At 40.2% G+C, this 19,054-nt stretch overlaps 1 protein-coding gene across 6 annotated transcripts in view; it reads left to right on the plus strand.

Moving 5' to 3' along the window:
- The first annotated feature begins 6 nt into the window (after nt 1–6).
- Nucleotides 7–19,054, plus strand: part of LYRM4 (LYR motif containing 4) — a 158,511-nt gene continuing 139,463 nt past the window's right edge. For all 6 annotated transcript variants that reach the window (XR_001514739.1, XM_006768689.2, XM_015567167.1 and 3 more), the window contains exon 1: nt 7–295. Coding sequence is in view for 5 of the 6 variants with exons in the window: in XM_006768689.2 (XP_006768752.1) it covers nt 210–295 (86 nt within the window). In the remaining variant the exon portion in view is untranslated. The remainder of the gene's footprint in view (nt 296–19,054) is intronic.

The following is a 19,054-nucleotide window of genomic DNA, read 5'->3' on the forward strand; positions in this document are numbered from 1 at the left end:
CCGCCTCCGGAGTTACGAGCGACGCCGGGCTCGGTCCGCTGCGGCCCGAGTCGGCGGTGCTGCTCGCCCAGGCTGAGGCCCGGCCGCCCGGCGTATCCAAACCACACTGCATTTGAGATCGTGCGTGGTTTTGCATAGGCTGACATTTTGCGATTGGGTTAAACTCGGGACCTCTGCGAAGAGGACCCACTTATTTTTTTCTTTCCAAAATGGCAGCCTCCAGCCGCGCACGAGTGTTAGATCTGTACCGAGCGATGCTGAGAGAGAGCAAGCAATTCAGCGCCTACAATTACAGGTGACCCGACGGGCGGCGGAGGCCGGGAGGTCCGGGTGGGCTCCCGGGGAATGTCGGGCTCGGGGAGCCTCTGTCCCGCGCCGGCACCTCGGAACCATGACGGCAAGGCTCTGCCGCCGATGAGGGTTCCCCTGCTGCGAGCGGGCCCCCTGGAACCTCGCGGGGACTTGCCCTGCATTGTGTCTGTGAAGATAGATCTTGTGACGTTTGCCCCCGAGCGGATACCGCAGTTTGTGCTCAGGGAGCATGGTTAGTGGTGTGTTTCTGCGTGGGAAGGATGGATGTGAAAGCTGAAGGTGCTTAAGTTAGGACCAGTTTGTTGCATATGTAGAACTTCCCGTACAATTGGAAGAGTTGACAGAAGTGACCTGTCAGTAGCACATGTGCTCAAGCTGAAGGCTCTCTCTACCCATTCCTTGCATTTCCTATTTCTTAATTAGCCCTTTTAATTGCAAAAATCAAATCCGTTCTTTTTGGCCTAATTGGTGGCAACAGGGGTGGGAGGAGGAGACACAAGTAGTAATATATATATATATATGTATGTATATATAAGGCTAATATGCTAAATGTCCCTCCACCTGTCCCACCGGTGTCTATGATGCACACTGACAACCAGGGGACAGGCGCTCAAGGTAGGAGCTGCTGTGGCATGCCCTGGCCATTTACAGAGAAACAGCACTGCAACCTAGAGCCCACAAAGCAGCACTCGGTTTCACCCAAGTGGGACCCAGGCCCCACCACCACCCCAGAGCTACAGCCCACCAAATCGCAGCCCACTCTGCCGAGACCCCCCCACCCCCATGGCGCAAAATGCGGCCCACAGCCCAGCCCTGAAACTGAAGCGGTGGCTGGGGGCACGGAGTAATGACATCACAAGCAACACCTGGCTTCCTCTTCCTAGTGACTAGCCTCCTTGCAGTTTCTTCAGCCCAGAAACACGACTTGCTTTATAGCCAGGTGAAAACATTTTACACTGTAAATAAATTGCTGTGAAGCATTTTCCCATGCTTCATCTCATTTGCTCCTCACAGAAGTCCTGGAGTAGGTAAATAGGAGACTTGGTGGAATCCTATTTTCTTTTCATTAGCTGGAAAAGGGACACTTAGAAAGCTTAGAAACTTGACCCCACTAAAAAGAAGTAAGAAATGGAGGACCTTAAAAAATGACTTTAGGTTTTCTCACTGTGCAGAATATAGTCAAACACTGCTGCAGTTAAATATTTTTTTAAATATATTTTTTTATTGATTTCGGAGAGGAAGGGAGAAGGAGAGAGAGCTAGAAACATCAATGATGAGAGAGAATCATTTCATGGGAATAATAATCTGCTTCATGTTGATATTTACTGCTGTGTTGCTGACAATTATCTGAAAGAGAAGTTGTGATGCTTCACTGGACTGGAATAAGTTTAAGTCAGAAAGCAGGTCTACTTAAGCAAGCTTATCTATACATATAAAGCTCTCACTGGTGCCAATCACACACATATGTTTCCTTCTTTCATTGTTGATCATGAATTTGGTTGACACTTCTATTATAGAAAAAGGGCAAATAGCAATATTAAAATATTTCTTCTAATTAATTTCCTTTCAGTGTGCACAAATTCATGCACTGGGCCACTAGTAAAAGAATAAAGGTCTCACAAAAAACTTCAGGTGCTGAAATGTTTATCATGGCCTCTCCAGATGGAAATCCAGCTTTTAGGATATTAGCAGAAACAGGAGAGTGAGAGTTTAAACTTTTACATCCTTCATGTAGCACACAACTTTTTCCTTGTCTGCCTCACTCTCCTATTTGCTCTTGAGTCCCTTATCCTTACTCTTCACTTTCTATACCTTTTGTGAACTTCAAGGCTTCAGCTTTCCAATCTGCATCCTTGTAACTTCTGACTCACCACTGCTGTGTCTATTTTACAGATATTTTTCTCTCTGAATGCTATTAGATTCGGTGTCTTCTAGTAACTACCAGATCCTCTTTGCATTTGAAATTAATTCCCAAAGGAAGTACCTGATAAGACCAGTTCATTAAATTACACCATGTCTTATTCTTGGTGATTGGCCAGCCTGTGGATTGGGTTCCTAAGAGCAAAGCCTACACCAAGAACAGACCTGGTTAGGTAGCACGCGCGCGCGCGCGCGCACACACACACACACACACCCCCCCCGCTTCTGTTTGAGCTGGCAGGCCCTGTGATTGATAGATCAGTACAGCTTTGGCTAGCCAGTGGAACACTGAACCTCTCAAGCAGTAACTAATTTTTAGATACCTGCATGGAAAGGGAACTCATCCTATAAATTTGCGAACAGTAAGTCACACTGGTGACGTTATATCTACCGGGTCAAATAGTTAAAAAGAAACACTGTGGCCCTGGCTGGTGATCTCAGTGGTTAGAGTGAAGGGTCTCAGATTCGCTTACTGGTCAAAGAAAAATACCTAGGTTGCACATTCGATGCCCAGTCGCATGCGTGCAAGGAGGCAACCATTGATGGGTTTCTCTCACATCAGTGTTTCTCTATTTCTCTGTCTCTACCTCTCCCTTCCACTTCCTGGGGTAGATTAACAAAACAAAAAAAGAACAAAACCATAAGATGACACTGGTCAAAGGCATGAAGTAGCATAGTATGCTCAGATCATGACAAAGACTCTAGCAGCTAGAGAAGCCATGGGCAAACTACGGCCTGCGGGCCAGATCCGCCCATTTGAAATGAATAAAACTAAAAAAACAAAAAAAAAAAAAAAAAAGACCGTACCCTTTTATGTAATGATGTTTACTTTGAGTTTATATTAGTTCACACAAACACTCCATCCATGCTTTTGTTCCGGCCCTCCGGTCCAGTTTAAGAACCCATTGTGGCCCTCGAGTCAAAAAGTTTGCCCACCCCTGGTCTAGAGACATTTTTGGCTTTTACAACTTGGGTAAGAGGATACTTCTGTCATTTAGTAGTTAGGGATGTTCCTAAGCACAGGGCAATCCTCATAACACAGAATTGTCTGATCCAAAATGTCTATCATGCCAAGATTGAGAAATCCTATTTTTATGGTGAGAAGATTAGTGGGCTTAGGATACTTTTCTAGAGAACATTGAATTGTAAAGTGTTGGCCAAAGAGAACCTCTAATGGAGACCAAGAAGACATAGTCTAAGAAAATGCTCTTCAAACTCATCGGTCTCTAATGTCAGTTCTCAGTTCTTGAGTTCAGCAAAGAATCCAGAGCCAATAACTCTAGCATTAGATGAAGTTTATTTAGCATGAAAAGTGAAAGTACACTCAAAGAATGTGTCCCAGGCAGTGCAAAGCCATTTGAGTATTTCAAGCAGATAGCAGATATACCTTTTAGCTAGATCAGCCCCAAAGGAAAAGAAACTAAAGACTGGAGGCCATTTGGGAAGTAATAGCATTAGTTTAGTTGAGTCAAAAGATGGTGAAAGCCTAATTGGAGCAATGGGTGATAGTAATGTAGAGATATATTGAGAAGCAGAATTGCTGGTCTTAGTGATTGGTTAAATATATTGGATTAGAGAGAATGACTCAAACTTAAGTTACGAGAATATAATTGGAAGAAGAAAAAAATTGTTCCTGATGAAACATCACATATCAGAGACAGTGCCAACTTGGTAATAAAGAAGACATTTTCTGTGAGACTTTGTGTGCAGTGATGTAGCTTCAGGAGAGCACGTGAACATTTCAGGCGCAATTTTAGCACACTCTGACTTTATATGTTAAGTTACTCTGCAGCACTCTTTATATGCTTATTTTACTTTCCTTACTCCAGTTGTATATCTTTCATATATCAATGTTATTAATTTGCTAGAATGTTCATCAGGGTTCATTGATTGTATCTGTTCTCAGAGTAATTATCTGTTTTAATAGATGGCTGGTACCCTCATTAGTTGTCATTAATACATCTGTTAGCCTTATCTTTATTTACCTATTTTTTCCCTAGGGTATTTTTTTATTGATTTTAAAGAGAGAGAGAAAATATATTGATGTGAGAAACATCAGTTGCCCTCCATATGTGCCCCATCCGAGGATAGGACCCACAACCGTGGATGTGCCCTGACCAGGAATGGAACCCAAAACCCTTTGGTGTGCAGGACGACACTCCAACCAACTGAGCCACACCAGCCAGGGGTTCTGGGGTAATTTTTAAAGTGTTTTTAGTACTCCTCCTTTGGCGTGGTTTATTTAAAATTACTCATTTGATCAGTTACTTATAATTATGAATATTACTCTGTAGCATGATTATTTATTTAATGCCTTTACACATTTCTTTTTGCCTGTCTGCATTTTGAGAATAAATATAACAATATTTTTCCATATATAATTATCCCTCCCCTGACCTGATCCCTAAGACTGATGTTTTAACCAGAAATCATTTCTGTAGGCAGAAGCATCTCTTATCTAAAATCCCCTTGCCCTGGCCAGGTGACTTGGTTGGAGCACTGTCCTGTACACCAAAAGATTGCAGGTTCGAATACCATTCAGGGCACATACCTAGGTTTCGAGTTTAGTCCCCTTTGGGGGAGTATACGGGAATCAACTGATCAATGTTTCTCACATAGATGTTTCTCTTTCTCTAAAATCAATTAAAATAAAAACATATCCTTGGGTGAGGATTAAAAAACAATAATAATAAAATAAAATCCCCTTTGCCCTTTAGTAAGCACAAAGCAAAATTAATTGAGAAAAATTCTTCCTTGTAGCCAGACTGGAGTCAGAAAAAGCCATTGGTCCTCCTGCCTGGTTCAAATGTCTTATTCATTCGTTCAACAAATCTTTATTGAGCACTCACAATGTACTAAACATTAGCATTCTGCTTCTTTTCTTTCCAGACTAAGGATGAAAAGATTTCAGTACCACAGTAGATACTAAACTTGTGGAGACATTGAAATAATCACAACTTTAATTGTCTGTTTTAGCCTGAAACTTGAAACTCTAAGGAAAGGAATTACATGGTGGGCGTGTAACTAAATTAGAGCAGACTCAGGTAAGGCAGTCTTCTGGAAGGGACGTTGCTCACAGGCTTTGCCCTCTTCTGCCCCTAGGATCCTGACTCCAATGTTCAGTCTTAGCACCTGGCTTAGGCAGCTTTCCTTCCTGATATCTGAAAGACTTTTCACTTGAGACTATAACAGTACACCTAAAGTATATATCATATTTCCCAGGTTTCTGTGGTTGGTCCTTCTTTTTCCCCTCTTCATACTTCCCTGTAATTTTATTGCAATCCATGGTTTCAGTTGCTCACTTCTATGGGGACTCTTAAGTCTGTTTTCAGTCCAAGCCCCTGATCCAAGCACCAGACACATTACTCATTTTCTTCCGGCAAGTCCCCCTCAGAGAACGAATAGGCAACTCGCACCACATCTAAACCTGTCACAACTAAGCTGGCAACTGGGCATTTGTCCTAGGTGCCTTTCTCCCTTTACCTCCCTCCCTGTTCTTTCACACACTCTGCCTGGATACCTCTCAGGCCCATCCACACCTCTTCATACCCACTGCTTTAGCCTATCCGTGGTCGGCAAACTGCGGCTCTTTGGCCCCTTGAGTGTGGCTCTTCTAAGCCTTAGGAGTACCCTAATTAAGTTAATAACAATGTACCTACCTATATAGTTTATGTTTAAAAAATTTGGCTCTCAAAAGAAATTTCAATTGTTGTACTGTTGATATTTGGCTCTGTTGACTAATGAGTTTGCCGACCACTGGCCTAGCCTGTTGTTACCCCTCACCCAGATGGCTGTTTCCCTGTCCTGCTCCCAGTTCCCTCTGTGCTGTATTGTCCTCACCATGAGGTTTCTAAAATGCAGGGAGCTGACTTTCTGAATTGGGTGCCGTGCTAAGTGTAATGTGGGAAGGAACTACAATTTAAAGACCTTGTATGGAGTAGAGCCAAGATTTGAACCCAAAACTTTGACTTCAAAATGTGTGTGCTCTCACCCATCCCCTCCACGCCCTTTGCTTCAAATGCATCAGAGGCTCCACATGGCTTTTAGAATTAAATTCCTTCTTAGTTTCCATGCCACTCTTCATGTTCTGCCTCTTCTCTTCTAATCTACTTTTCATTTTGGCCAAATCAAACTTCTCCCTTTTTCCCATGGCGCTACATGGTTTTAGACCTTTGATTCCTGTGTCTAAAACACACTTTTCTCCCTGTATACAGCAAATTTCTAATCATCCTTCAAAACTCAGCTAATAGACCAACTCTTGACAAATTCTCTGAAACCTCCTAACCCCATGCTACTCCCTTATTTAAAAAATAAATTTAAGAAAGATAAAGGAAAAATCTTTAATTGCTTCTCATTGCTCCCAGGATAAAGTCCAAAATCCTTCCCATGGCGTGTATTTTCCTGTAGGGTCAGTTTCCCTGCCTCTATCCTTAGCATACCACCTTCCCTTTGGGGGGTATTTTATCATACTGAGCTGTTCACCTCCATAAATACTTTGCTCACTCATACCCATGTTGTCCCTCTGTTTTAAAGTTCTCCCTTCTCCATTCCTGTAGGTCACTCCTCCTTGCTCCCTCACCGAGAGCCCACAAAGGCACTCCCAGCCCTGTGAGTTCCCTCAGCCCTGTGGACTTCTCCGTCATGACACTATACCAGTTGTAACTTTACATGAACTTTGTGGTTACCTGAGTAATGTCTCTCCCCCTAGTCTGACTGCAGGCTCCATGAGGTCAAGAATGGTGTGTGTTTTTGCACACCATGATCACCTCAGCATCCAGACCAGGCACTAGCAGGTGCACCAGCATGTGAATATATGAACTGTATTTATCATAACCCTCCCTTGTTTTCCAGAAGCCTGTGTAACATCCTGTCATTTAAATTCTCCCATCACTCTTGCTCCTTTTTCAGTAGACTGTCATCCCCAGTCAATAGGCACCATATTTGAATCAATTTTGTTTCCTCCATGATAATACAAAGCATAAGAAACGTTACAAGAGTGAATGCTGTATGTATGGGTAACTGCTTATTAACAAGCACGAGTGAAAAGGTTTTGGAAGACCATCAGGGATGACCATATTTAGGGCCCAGAGAGTCATATAATTTTTCTTTCTTCCTCTTCATATATCTCTTTTACTGAGAATTTTCAAGGGTCAAAAGAACCAGTGTATAAGATAATATAGAGGAAAGCCTCTTTCTTTTCATTAATTAAAAATAACCAAAATGCAAAAACTACTTGCTTTATACTGGTACTAGTAACATGTACAGTCATCTACTGGAGATAATATTATTTCCTTAGTAATTAACTTTAATTCACAGTCACTTGGAAAACTTCACATATTTCAGGCATATAATTACCACAGGGGATTGTTTCCCTGCATCTTTGTAACCCTAGGGAATAAGAGGGAATGCAGTGTTTATTTTTACTATATCCTCCATTTTTTCTTCTTTAAGAATGGAGGAAAGAGTTATTACCTTTCAGCACAGCCTGCTTTCATTTTGCAGTTCCTTGGTATTTTCATTTGCCAGCTTGAAGACAAAATATTTTTTGTTTTGTTAATCCTCACCTAAAGGTGTTTTTCCACTGATTTTTGAGAGAGAGACAGACCAGAGAGAGACAGAGACAGACGGGAATATCAGTTGGTTGCCTCCCGCACACACCTCAACAGGGCCCAGGGATTGGTCCTGCAATGCCTGGTTCTCTGCTTATTATCACTCATTCTTGTTAATAACCAGGGAACCAAACCCACAACCCTCAGGAATGGGAGCCAGTGCTCTAACCCAGTGGTCAGCAAACTGCGAGGCTCGTGAGCCACATGCAGCTCTTTGGCTCCTTACGTGTGGCTCTTCCACAAAATACCACCTGCGGTTGTGCACATACAGTGCGACTGAAACTTCGTGGCCCATGCACAGAAGTCGGTTTTCGGCCTGAGCTAGTCTATTTTGAAGAAGTGGCGTTAGAAGAAGTGGGAGGTGTCAGTAGGTCGGGCGAGAGGATAAGGCAGCACAGGGGAGGCGAGTTGACGAGTTGAGTGAGCCAGTCAGCAGTCTCATTGTGCAGTGGTTAGTGCTAGTCGCATCTGCAAATCACGCGCCAGTGACAAAAGATAGACGAAACAAGTATACAAGACGAGTGTGGATGGAAGAGTTGGAAGGGGTCGACCTCAGCGAACGTACCTCAATCAGATTGAGGACGTTTTTAGTAAAGGACAGCTTAGGAGTACCCTAATTAAGTTAATAATGTACCTACCTATATAGTTTAAGTTTAAAAAATTTGGCTCTCAAAAGAAATTTCAATCGTTGTACTGTTGATATTTGGCTCTGTTGACTAATGAGTTTGCCGACCACTACTCTAACCAGTTAGCAACACCGTCCAGGGCCTGAAGAAAAATTTGTTCAGATATTGGAACCTAAGAACAGAGAAGCTAGTTGATTTCTGTTCTGTTCCCTAAGTCTTTGACATGTAAAAGAGAATGGGAACTGTTGACAGCAGCATTGAAACCAACATTCTGTGCAGCCACACAGGTCTCTGGTCCTGAATGTCTGCCTCAGTGATGGAGCAGTGTGGATGAAAGCAATTCAAGGGAAAGGTGGAACACCTGGTCAAGTGTGGAGAGAGCAAATAGACAAACTTAGCAGAATTTTCCCTGGAAGGATTTGCTGTTCCCCACAAAGAACTTCAGAGTAGAAATCCTGACATATTCATGTATTTGTTTTTTATCTCCCACTGGCTTTGCCTATAGTAGGAACTCTAATAGAGTGTAAGCAAACCACAAAATTTTTAAATGAGAAAATTTGCATGTGATTGGTTTGTAATCTGTAAAGGTCTTATAAATTAGGGTAGTGATAGTATGCTTGGGAGTGTTTGAGTTTGTCTTATTTAGGCTGAAATAACCTTATTTTATTATTTTGCTAAAGATGAAGGGCTTTATTAGAATCTCCAATACAGGTATCTCCTGTTTCTCGAAAGTTCAACTATTGCCACTTCTCTTTTACTAAATATTTACATACATTAATACCTGTTGTCACTAACCAAAAGAAATTTGAAGAGAATTTTCACTTTACAAAAAAAAGGCAAAAAGCAAAGATAGTGTCCAGCGTTTGTTTTGCTGCAGTCTTTATAGAGGCGCAATGTGCGTCCTGAGCACTGAGCAGTGAGAGTGACACCTCCAGGGCTTTGCACTGTGTCTGTGAGCATCTCAGTTTGATTTGTGCATTTGTAAGCAAGATGTGCCCAAGATATCAGAAAACCTTGAGATCTTGGAAGGGTGTTACACTTAGGATAGAACTGGACATAATTTAGCTTCCCTTTTACATATGTATATATATATATATATATTTATATATTTATTGATTTCAGAGAGGAAGGGAGTTGGAGAGAGAGAACATCAATGATGAGAGAGAATCATTGATCGGCTGCCTCCTTCATGCCCTACACTGGGGATCGAGCCCACAACCCAGACATGTGCTCTGACCTAGAATTGAATCATGACTTCCTGGTTCATAGGTCGATGCTCAACCACTGAGCAATGCTGGCTGGGCTAATTTAGCTTTTTGATCATAGTGAATGAAATAAAGATATTGTGCATGCTTTGAATTTGGGGTCTGGAAAGATTCAAAAAATTTTCCATATAAATTAATAATAATTGTTTCTTTGCTTTATGCCATTACAGCTTGTGAAAAGTTTCATAGGAATGCTATACTTTCAAATAGCAGGAGAAACCTGTATTCCTGAGTCAGACCAGTATCATCCATCTGAATTGTACAGTGTGTCAGCTGTCACCACTAGCATAATCGGTGCTAGTTATCTTCAGTGCCTATTTTCCTCTCGTCGGTCCTGTAGACAGTGACTTTTTGACAAAGACATTGATATGTAACATGCCTGTGAGCCACATTCAATTAAAAATATTTATTGACCTATATACCAGGCACTGTGCTAGGCACGGGGTACATCACAGAATAAAATTTATCAGAGTTTTATTTATGGAGCTTTCGTTCTAGTAAGATTGAAAAGTCTTCCAATTCTTTTTATTACTAAATCTACTGGAGGTAGTGGCCTCACAAATACCTCTGTTGTAGTAAATACTGCACTCTGCTGAATCTAAATTGGTTTCATTCCAGGGATCAAAAGCATTGGAAGAATTGGTTTCAATCAAATTTTGATGAAAACTATCATAATGTTAAAATCTGGCCTTGCCAATGAGGCTGTTTACTGCCTTGGTGATGTGTTCCATATTCACAAAGATTTCCCAGTGTTTAGAAAAAAGAAGAAAGAGGAAAGGGAGGCTCTGTAGTGAATTAACATTGATTGGTCACTTACTGTATACTGTTAACCATATACTATGCATTTTAATATGCATTACTGAATTTAGGATAGATCACTATGAAATAGGTATTATGACTCCATTTTACAAATACAATAATAATAATAATAATAATAATAGCTCTTTTTTTCAGTACCATTTCCCTAAAATGGGCCAGACATATTAGGCTTTTCCTTGTATCATCTCATTTAATCATCATAAAAACTATGAAGAAGTACTCTTAATCTCCCTCATTTGCATATGAGGAAGATGCATCTCATAGAATTAAAGTAGCAAACCTAAAATCATACAGCAGGTTGACACCAAAGTCCTCTAACACCAACACGTTTCCTTGTACTCTATCTTGACCCGGGACAGGTAGCCCTCTCTACCTTCACCTGCCTCCACAGGAAGTGGAGCTCTTTATCTTTGGGTGGGCTTCTTTACACAAGAAAGACTAGCAAATTCTAGTGTCCTGCCACATGTTGCATGTCAGCTGTTTGTGGAAATCCCTCTGTGGAGCTACTGCAAGCATCACCTTGGATCTCCTTCTATCTGCCCTGCCCTGTGGCTTCACAGTGCAGGTCAGAATTTGGACTCAGTAATTTGAACTCCCAGATCATTAATTTCATTTTTCTGCAAGTCCTTCCTTTCCCTAGCCTGCTCATGTTCAGTACCACTACTGAGAGTATACAGAATTGGCTGTGGAGAGGTGGAAGTCCCTGAATTCTTTCCCCGGGATATCTTGGCTTTACAACTTGTCTCTTCACCAAGTTGTTGACCCCTTTGTATGCTCACCTTTTTTTAAGATGGAGGAGAGAGAAAACAGACAGTTAAAACTGTCATTTTACAGTTGTATTGCTCCCAGCTAATATTTTCTTGTAGGTTTCGTAAGTAAGTATTTTGTATTGTATGTTTTTCCTGAGCCTATATTTTCACAAAGGATGCAATTTTATAAATTGAAAATAAATTATCTTGGGTACATGCCATACAAAATATCAGCAGAGGGGTGGGAGCAGTGTTAATGAAAAATAATATACCTGCAAATTAATAGTAAGGGGAGAGAAAGGAAAAATGGGAAGCAGGATTTTATTAGAGGGAAAGAAAATAAATAATCAAGAAGATGAACAGAAAGCCTGGGAAAGGTCATTGTGTCCTTAGGAGAGGTTTTTAGCATTAGAATTCAGGTCAGGCTAGTTTTGGCAGAGCTGGATTGACTATCTAAGGGTGATCTTTCCAAGGAAGGTCTGCAGTGGTCTGATCATTTGGCCCAAGGCTACTTTATGGCCCCATTTACCCTCATGGAAGGAAACATCCCTGGACCACAGGCCCCTGATCAGTCAGAATTCAAGCTACAGACATGTGACCTCCCCATTGTGTCACTGCTTCGGCCTCCCATGCTCTCTGCTCATTCTCTTCTTCTGCCCCATGTCTGCATGCTCTTCCTTACGATGTCACTAGAACAGTGATGGCGAATCTTTTGAGCTCAGCGTGTCAGCGTTTTGAAAAACTCTAACTTAACTCTGGTGCCGTGTCACATACAGAAATTTTTTTGATATTTGCAACCATAGTAAAACAAAGACTTATGCCGAAACCGGTTTGGCTCAGTGGATAGAGCGTTGGCCTGCGGACCGAAAGGTCCTGGGTTTGATTCTGGTCAAGGCCATGTACCATGGTTGTAGGCTTCTCTTTGGCATGGGCCCTGGTCGGGGTGCATGCAGAGGCAATCAATCGATGTGTTTCTCTCACATTGATATTTCTCTCTGTCTTTCCCTCTCTCTTCCATACTCTCTAAAATCAATGGGAAAATATCCTTCGGTTCTCAGCGATGTTTCTAGCTCTCTATCTCTCTCCCTTTCTCTCTGAAAAAATCAATAAAATATATTTTTTAAAAAAACAAAGACTTATATTTTTGATATTTATTTTATATATTTAAATGCCATTTAACAAAGAAAAATCAACCAAAAAAATGAGTTCGCGTGTCACCTCTGACACGCGTGTCATAGGTTCGCCATCACTGCACTAGAATGACAGCTGAGGGCCTGTGCAAATGGAACCTCATAGGACAGAAAACTAGATTCGATAGGAAGACATCATTACCCTGTAACCCTACACACCAGTATGACTTGTGCTGTTTGGGACGTGGCTGATCCCCTGACAGCCTCATGGTGGGGCAGGAGTGGTCTACACACCCTCTCCACTGTCAGCTTCTCCTTACTCCTAAGTCTACTGCAGTCTGGCTTGCCAAAATCTGTTACTTTTTTGTGTTTATCATGTCTTCAGCTTTCAGCAAATCATCTTTTCTTTCCTCCCTGACATGTAGGACACTACTGTCTCCTGTTCTCCTCCCCTCTTGCTGACACTCCTCTGCCTCTTCCTTCAGTCTGAGAGGCCCCGTATTTTACATCTTCACGCACTCTCCCTATTTGCACTCATCTGTAGTGGCTTCAACCCTGTGTGCTCTGATGATTTGCCTCTCGGTCTGTCCTTTCCCCTAGCCCAGTGATGGCGAACCTATGACAAGCATGTCAGAGGTGACAGCGAACTCATTTTTTTAGTTGATTTTTCTTTGTTAAATGGCATTTAAATATATAAAATAAATATCAAAAATATAAGTCTTTGTTTTACTATGGTTGCAAATATCAAAAAATTTCTATATGTGACACGGCACCAGAGTTAAGTTAGGGTTTTTCAAAATGCTGACACGCCGAGCTCAAAAGGTTCGCCATCACTGCCCTAGCCTGCAAACCCTTGTTTCCAAGGTTCTTCATTTTCTGGGTTGCTACCAAATTGAGTGTGTCTGACCTAAAACTCTGCATCCCTCCCTAACCAGGTCCAGCAAACACGGTCCTCCTGCATTCCCTTTTTCTCCTTTACCCATAGTCATTTGGTCTTCTTGCTCAGCTGATTCTCTCTCTCATGTTTGTTTCTCTGACCAGGAGAAACTGTCTCTCCACAGTGATGGCCTTTGTTAGCTATCACTAGATTTTATCTAGATTTTTTAACAGCCTTCTACTGACCTCTCTTCCTCTAAGTCTTAGTTCTACCAAACATCAGTCTTGTTGCCACTAGAATGATTTTCCTAAATCTGATTGTGCCACTCTCTGAAGTCCGGCATTTGAAAGTAGCACAGAGGGTTAACAGAAGCAGAATTTTTCCTTTAGAAGCTAAAAGTTATTGAGAAAATTTGACTAGGTAGAATTGAAAAGAATAAATGCTGAATAAGAGCCCAGTAAATATAAGCCATGGCATATATATATGAAATTTGTTAAATTTGCTTGTATTTTAGGGTATTCAAATACAGTGGGGCCTTGACTTACGAGTTTAATTTGTTCCGAGACCGAGCTCGTAAGAAGCTTGTTAACTCAAATTACTCTATCAACTCAAAGCAAAAAATCGGCTGAGAGACAGCTGGTGTCTCAAAAAACTCGTTAGTCGGGACACTCATAAGTCAAGGCCCCACTGTAGATTAGTTTTCTCCTGGTAGAAATATTGAGAATTGACCCTGAGTCAAAATTTGCATTTGCTTCCTATCATGAGGATAGGAAAGTAAACAGGATCATAAAATTAACATTTTATAGTTCTAAAGATCTGTATTCACTTTGCTACTCTAACTGAATGTTTATATAAGGAGATGGAAAAATAGCAAGTCAACTTGACTGAGTAAAATACAGAGTAGTTACAAGGCTCTTGTAATTTACTCTCATTTAAATGCCTATGAATTTAGTAAGTATCTTGTGCCTATATGAGTTCAGGTCATCAATAATGTCTTTTTACACACAAATCCTCTAATAAGAAAAAATTATTTTTTAACATGAATATAGAATTACCCTTCAGAACTTGTATTGAATGGCAGTAGCTTCTCTTTAAACATTATTATTTATTGAGCTGGCCTGGAAACCTTACCATCTTGTTACAAATTTTAAATTACTGACTAAGAAATTTTGAAACTCCATGCTTTCTCAAATAAACTGAAAACAAGCAGCATTTATTTTTATTTGTAACTTATTTTAATATGTTTTTATCCAGTGAATCAGGATTTACATGAGAAAAATCAGGAAAATAAGGATAGGAAAACCAAAATGAGACCTGGAATGAGGTGAGCAAGCAAACTGAGTGCTTAGAAGACAGGGCATTTGGCAACCAGAACAGCCTTAGATCTGGCTCTAAGCTTCCCAGTAGCCTATGCAAAGAGAGGACATGACTAGTTATATGATCACAGCGTCCATATAATAAAAACAGGCAGTTGCTTGAAAGGGCAACACCCTCAGCATAAATACAACCACCTTCAAAGGGCAGTTTCTTCTGGTGTCTTACAATCTTGTCTAATTATGATAATAAGCCCAGAGTGAATAAAGCAGTTCTATAAGAGACTTGTATTATCTCATTTCAGGCCCTTGGTGCAACCACAGACAGGCTTTAGAGTATCCAGAGGAATGGCTAGAAGGCTTGCCTTTTACTCAGTCTTTCATAAATAATACTTATTTCACTCACAGTTTTGATACACTTTGAACAGGATGTAAAGTTATATTCCCAGACAAGATCTAGACTGGGTAGAAAGCGAAAGCTTTACCTTTCTTTACCTGGCAGGGTTTACCATGGAATGAACTAGAAACCTCCAGTTCTGTCTCCGAGTTTTTGAATGGGCTATTATGACATACCATCTGTTCTAAACAAAATAACTTTCAGATGAGACATTGAAATAAATTGCTTTTGAAATGAACACCTATGAAACTAAATTGGCTTATTAGGGTTAGTTTGAACTGTGAGCCACTTGTATGCCAAAAATTAAAGCTTTAGTTTCAGAAAATTTTATCCTAAAATAATATTTAAAATAATATCTTGAGCTCAAAAGAGCGTTATGGATTAAGATCTCTTCTTGTTTGTTAAAACCTCCATATCTGCATACAGGAAAAATGGCTTTCCCTCTGTGCTCGGGTAGAGAGAAAATTTGACCATACTTTCATTCTTTTCAAGTAGTCACAGTTTTGTTGACATAGTTGCCCTCAGAAAGGTAGAGTTTAGCATTTACATAGTGATAACATTTTTTCTTTTTCAAAGCCTATATGTTACACGTACTCGTAATCTCAAAAGTAGTGAGAACTTTTTATATTATCAGTATTTTTCAGTGGCAGGCAGTCAGTAAACACTTTTTTTTCTGATGAAACTACTTTATAAATACTAATACAACAGATTATTTTTCTGTAAAATATTTAAAGTAAATTACCTCTACATACTTAATGTTTGTTGCAAGAGTAGAATTGTGATGATCAGTCGTGTGTTTAAATATCTTAAATGCCTAACATAGCAAACATTGAAATAGAATATGCTAATTACTGTGAGAAACAAAAATATAAACATGTAGTTAGTATACAGTTATTAGCATATGTGTAAATTAGTTTCAGAACTATCTAATAATTTGCTACAATGGTTATTAAATGAATAGTGAAGAAAAGATATAAACACATAGTTGGTAAATGAAAGATCAAAATAATATCTGAAATTTCTTGTAAGGTTAAAAAATTAATTTCTGATACTAGACCTATCAGGGGATCACTTTGTAAATTATATAAATGCCTAATCACTGTGCTGTCTACCTGAAATTAGTATAGCATTGACTGTCATCTCTAATTGAAAAAAATAATAAGTTAATGACATTTTAGTCTGTTGATGTATATAATTCTTCTGGCTAACTGTAATTGAATTTTTATTCCTATTGGAATAGAAATCTTACATTTACCATTGGGTCTTAGGTTTTATGGGAGTTGTTTACTTGTTTTCTAATTTAATAAAACTTTTCAATTCACCAGTAGTTACAGAGCACAAAGTGTAGTATGGCCTGTGGGGAAGTAAAGATAAACAGGTTTCAGCTTCCTGTCTTGGAAAGATGACAAACCTAGAAGGCCTGTGTATGAATTCTAGTGTACAAGACAGTGCAAAGGGGGAATGCCAGAAACAGTGCCGCGGGAGCCTGAAATGCGAAGGCAGCTTGGGAGGGGGCCATTGTGAAATGGTGGGGCACAGGAGTTGGATATGTTCATTAGTGTGAACTAAATTTTGCTTGTGAGATATAATACTGAAAGTACAACTTTACTGTACTGTACAGGGTGTTATTGGGAGTGGGCAGACATTCAGAATGAACTTTGGTGCCTAACTTTTTTCTTCTCACATTTTAGGGTTCCTTCACAGAAAATATTCTTTGTAACTCTTCCCAAGGGAATACTAGCATTTTCATATAACGCATATGGTAAATGCTGGTCCACATGTTAAATCGGATTTTCAACTGCTTTAGGCTCTTGAAAGCACAGAAGGCCCCTCACACATCTGCCAAGTTGTCCATTTTCTGCCAGCCATTGTTGGATCATATACATGAGACCTCCTTATTTCTAGGAAACACAGGTTTACGAAAGAATGCAGTAAGGAGAGATTCCTGCCTGGCCTCAGTACATGGGCTGAGAGAATAGGGCTTCTCTTTCTGTGTTAAGGCATTTTGGTAAATACAGTTTATCTCACTTGTGTGCCTTTCAATGCAAAGTGGACAATTTAAAATTTCAGTAAGTTGTTAAAGAAGATGGAAGCCTTTTAACTTAGTCTGCCCTACGTTATAATGATTACTAAATACCTACTGTGAATGTGCCATTTGTTGATTCTGGACAGGGCTTATTGGATCATGGAATTGCAAACGATGCTGAGGCCAAATACCTTCTTGCTCTGAGCATATAGTATGTATATTGAAAAGCTGCCTTGGATTTAGGCCAAGTAATAAAGTTTCAGGAAACTCAAGATGAAACGGTGTTGCAGATTTCTGATCCCTGAAGTTTTTTTGTGCTAAAATATAAGTGGTGGTGGTGAGTAAAGCCCTTGGTAAATTACCAGTTAGCCCTGGTAGCTACACAGTTATCGTCATTGTCCAAAGAGCAGCAGTTGCTGGGACCTTGGACCTAAGTAATTAGAATATCAAATTTCAAAAGAAAAAATGTACTGAGATACAGTGAAGAGTTTTATTAGCAAGGCAGTGCATTCCACTTCTGTACCCTGGTTCCTGCCAATTAAATGGCACTACGTTGCCTGTCTTTTCCATGTCTTCTAATCAGGGCATGCTCTTAAGTGTGCAGAAATGTCCCCACCTTTGAGAAATATCTGTATCCCAAGAGAATTTCCTGGAGCTAGGCTGCCCAGTGAAACAGACAGTTTTGGCACAGGGGCCCATGTAGGGACCACAGACGTGGATAGTTACAGGGACAGCCCATGGCCCGGTTCCTTCAGCTTCAGTGTGCCCAAGAGGGAGAAGTGTAGTGTGCCCACAGTGAAGATTCCCGCTGCTAGTCCTATGGCAGAATGAGGAGAGTTATGTTTATATTAATCAGCAGAGTTTATTTTAAGATTTCAGTTTTTATTTGATCCTACAAAGTATATTTTGTTGTTTTTTTGGCAGATACGTGCAAAGTGTTGTTCTAACATTATTTAGTCAGAACTAATATGGAAAAGTGTATGATAAACAGTAACAGAATTTGTAAGTGCAAAACTTTGCTCAGCCCTAGCTGGTTTGGCTCAGTGGATAGAGCGTTGGCCTGCGGACTGAAGGTTCCCGGGTTCAATTCAGTCAAGGGCACATGCCCAGGTTGTGCGCTCAATCACCAGTAGGGGGTGTGCAGAAGGCAGCCAGTCAATGATTCTTTCTCATCATTGATGTTTCTATCTCTCTTCCTTCCTCTCTGAAATCAATAAAAATAATTTTACAAAAAAGTTTGCTCAATTTTTTTCAGCCTTGAAGTCTTCAAGTTCTTTAATATAAAATCTTAACTCCCAAATACCTAGATGATTCTCAGAGATGTTATGGGAATAAATTTTGTAATGCATGGAAATATTTTGACCTCTTGGAAGAATGATGCAATAACAAATTATGTGTATTATAAATGGCCAAGCAAGCCAACATTGTTTTAAGACAATACAGCACTGAGATCAAATTAACTATCTACCTATTATAGTGCCTGATATTCCTTGCCTCATGCTGCTTATGACAGCCCAGGAGATACAGAGGTTAATTGCATTTTTAAATTCATAGAATTTTAGACTTGACAAGACTTTAGAGATGCCTCTTCTGTATGAAAGGCAAAATTAAAGCTCTTCAAAGGGGTAAAGGGCTACCAGATTTTGTCAGTAAATCCAGGGATGTGATTAATATGTTCATTTGCATAAATTTCCATATAGAGTTCAGAATCCAGTAACTCCAGGTTAGCAAAATAAAATTAACTTATGGGCTTCCTTGTCCTGGATTCAATCCAGTATTCAGGGATTGAGTGGACAAAGATCCAGCTTGTCCTTTGCTGTCCTTTCAATGCCAGGATACTCTGGAAGTTCAGCAAGATTTTGACTGGATTTTGCAACCACCAATTCCAGGCCCTTTGGCCTTTTTTATTTACCTCCTGTTTTCTGGTCTTTTTATTGATAGGTGAGGTTACTGTATACCTGAAACATTTTCATGTAGATTTTTTTTTCCCTCTTGAAAAACCCAGCAGATA

The sequence above is a fragment of the Myotis davidii genome, unplaced genomic scaffold (genome assembly GCF_000327345.1).
Source record: "Myotis davidii unplaced genomic scaffold, ASM32734v1 scaffold623, whole genome shotgun sequence".
Classification (NCBI taxonomy): Eukaryota; Metazoa; Chordata; class Mammalia; order Chiroptera; family Vespertilionidae; genus Myotis; species Myotis davidii.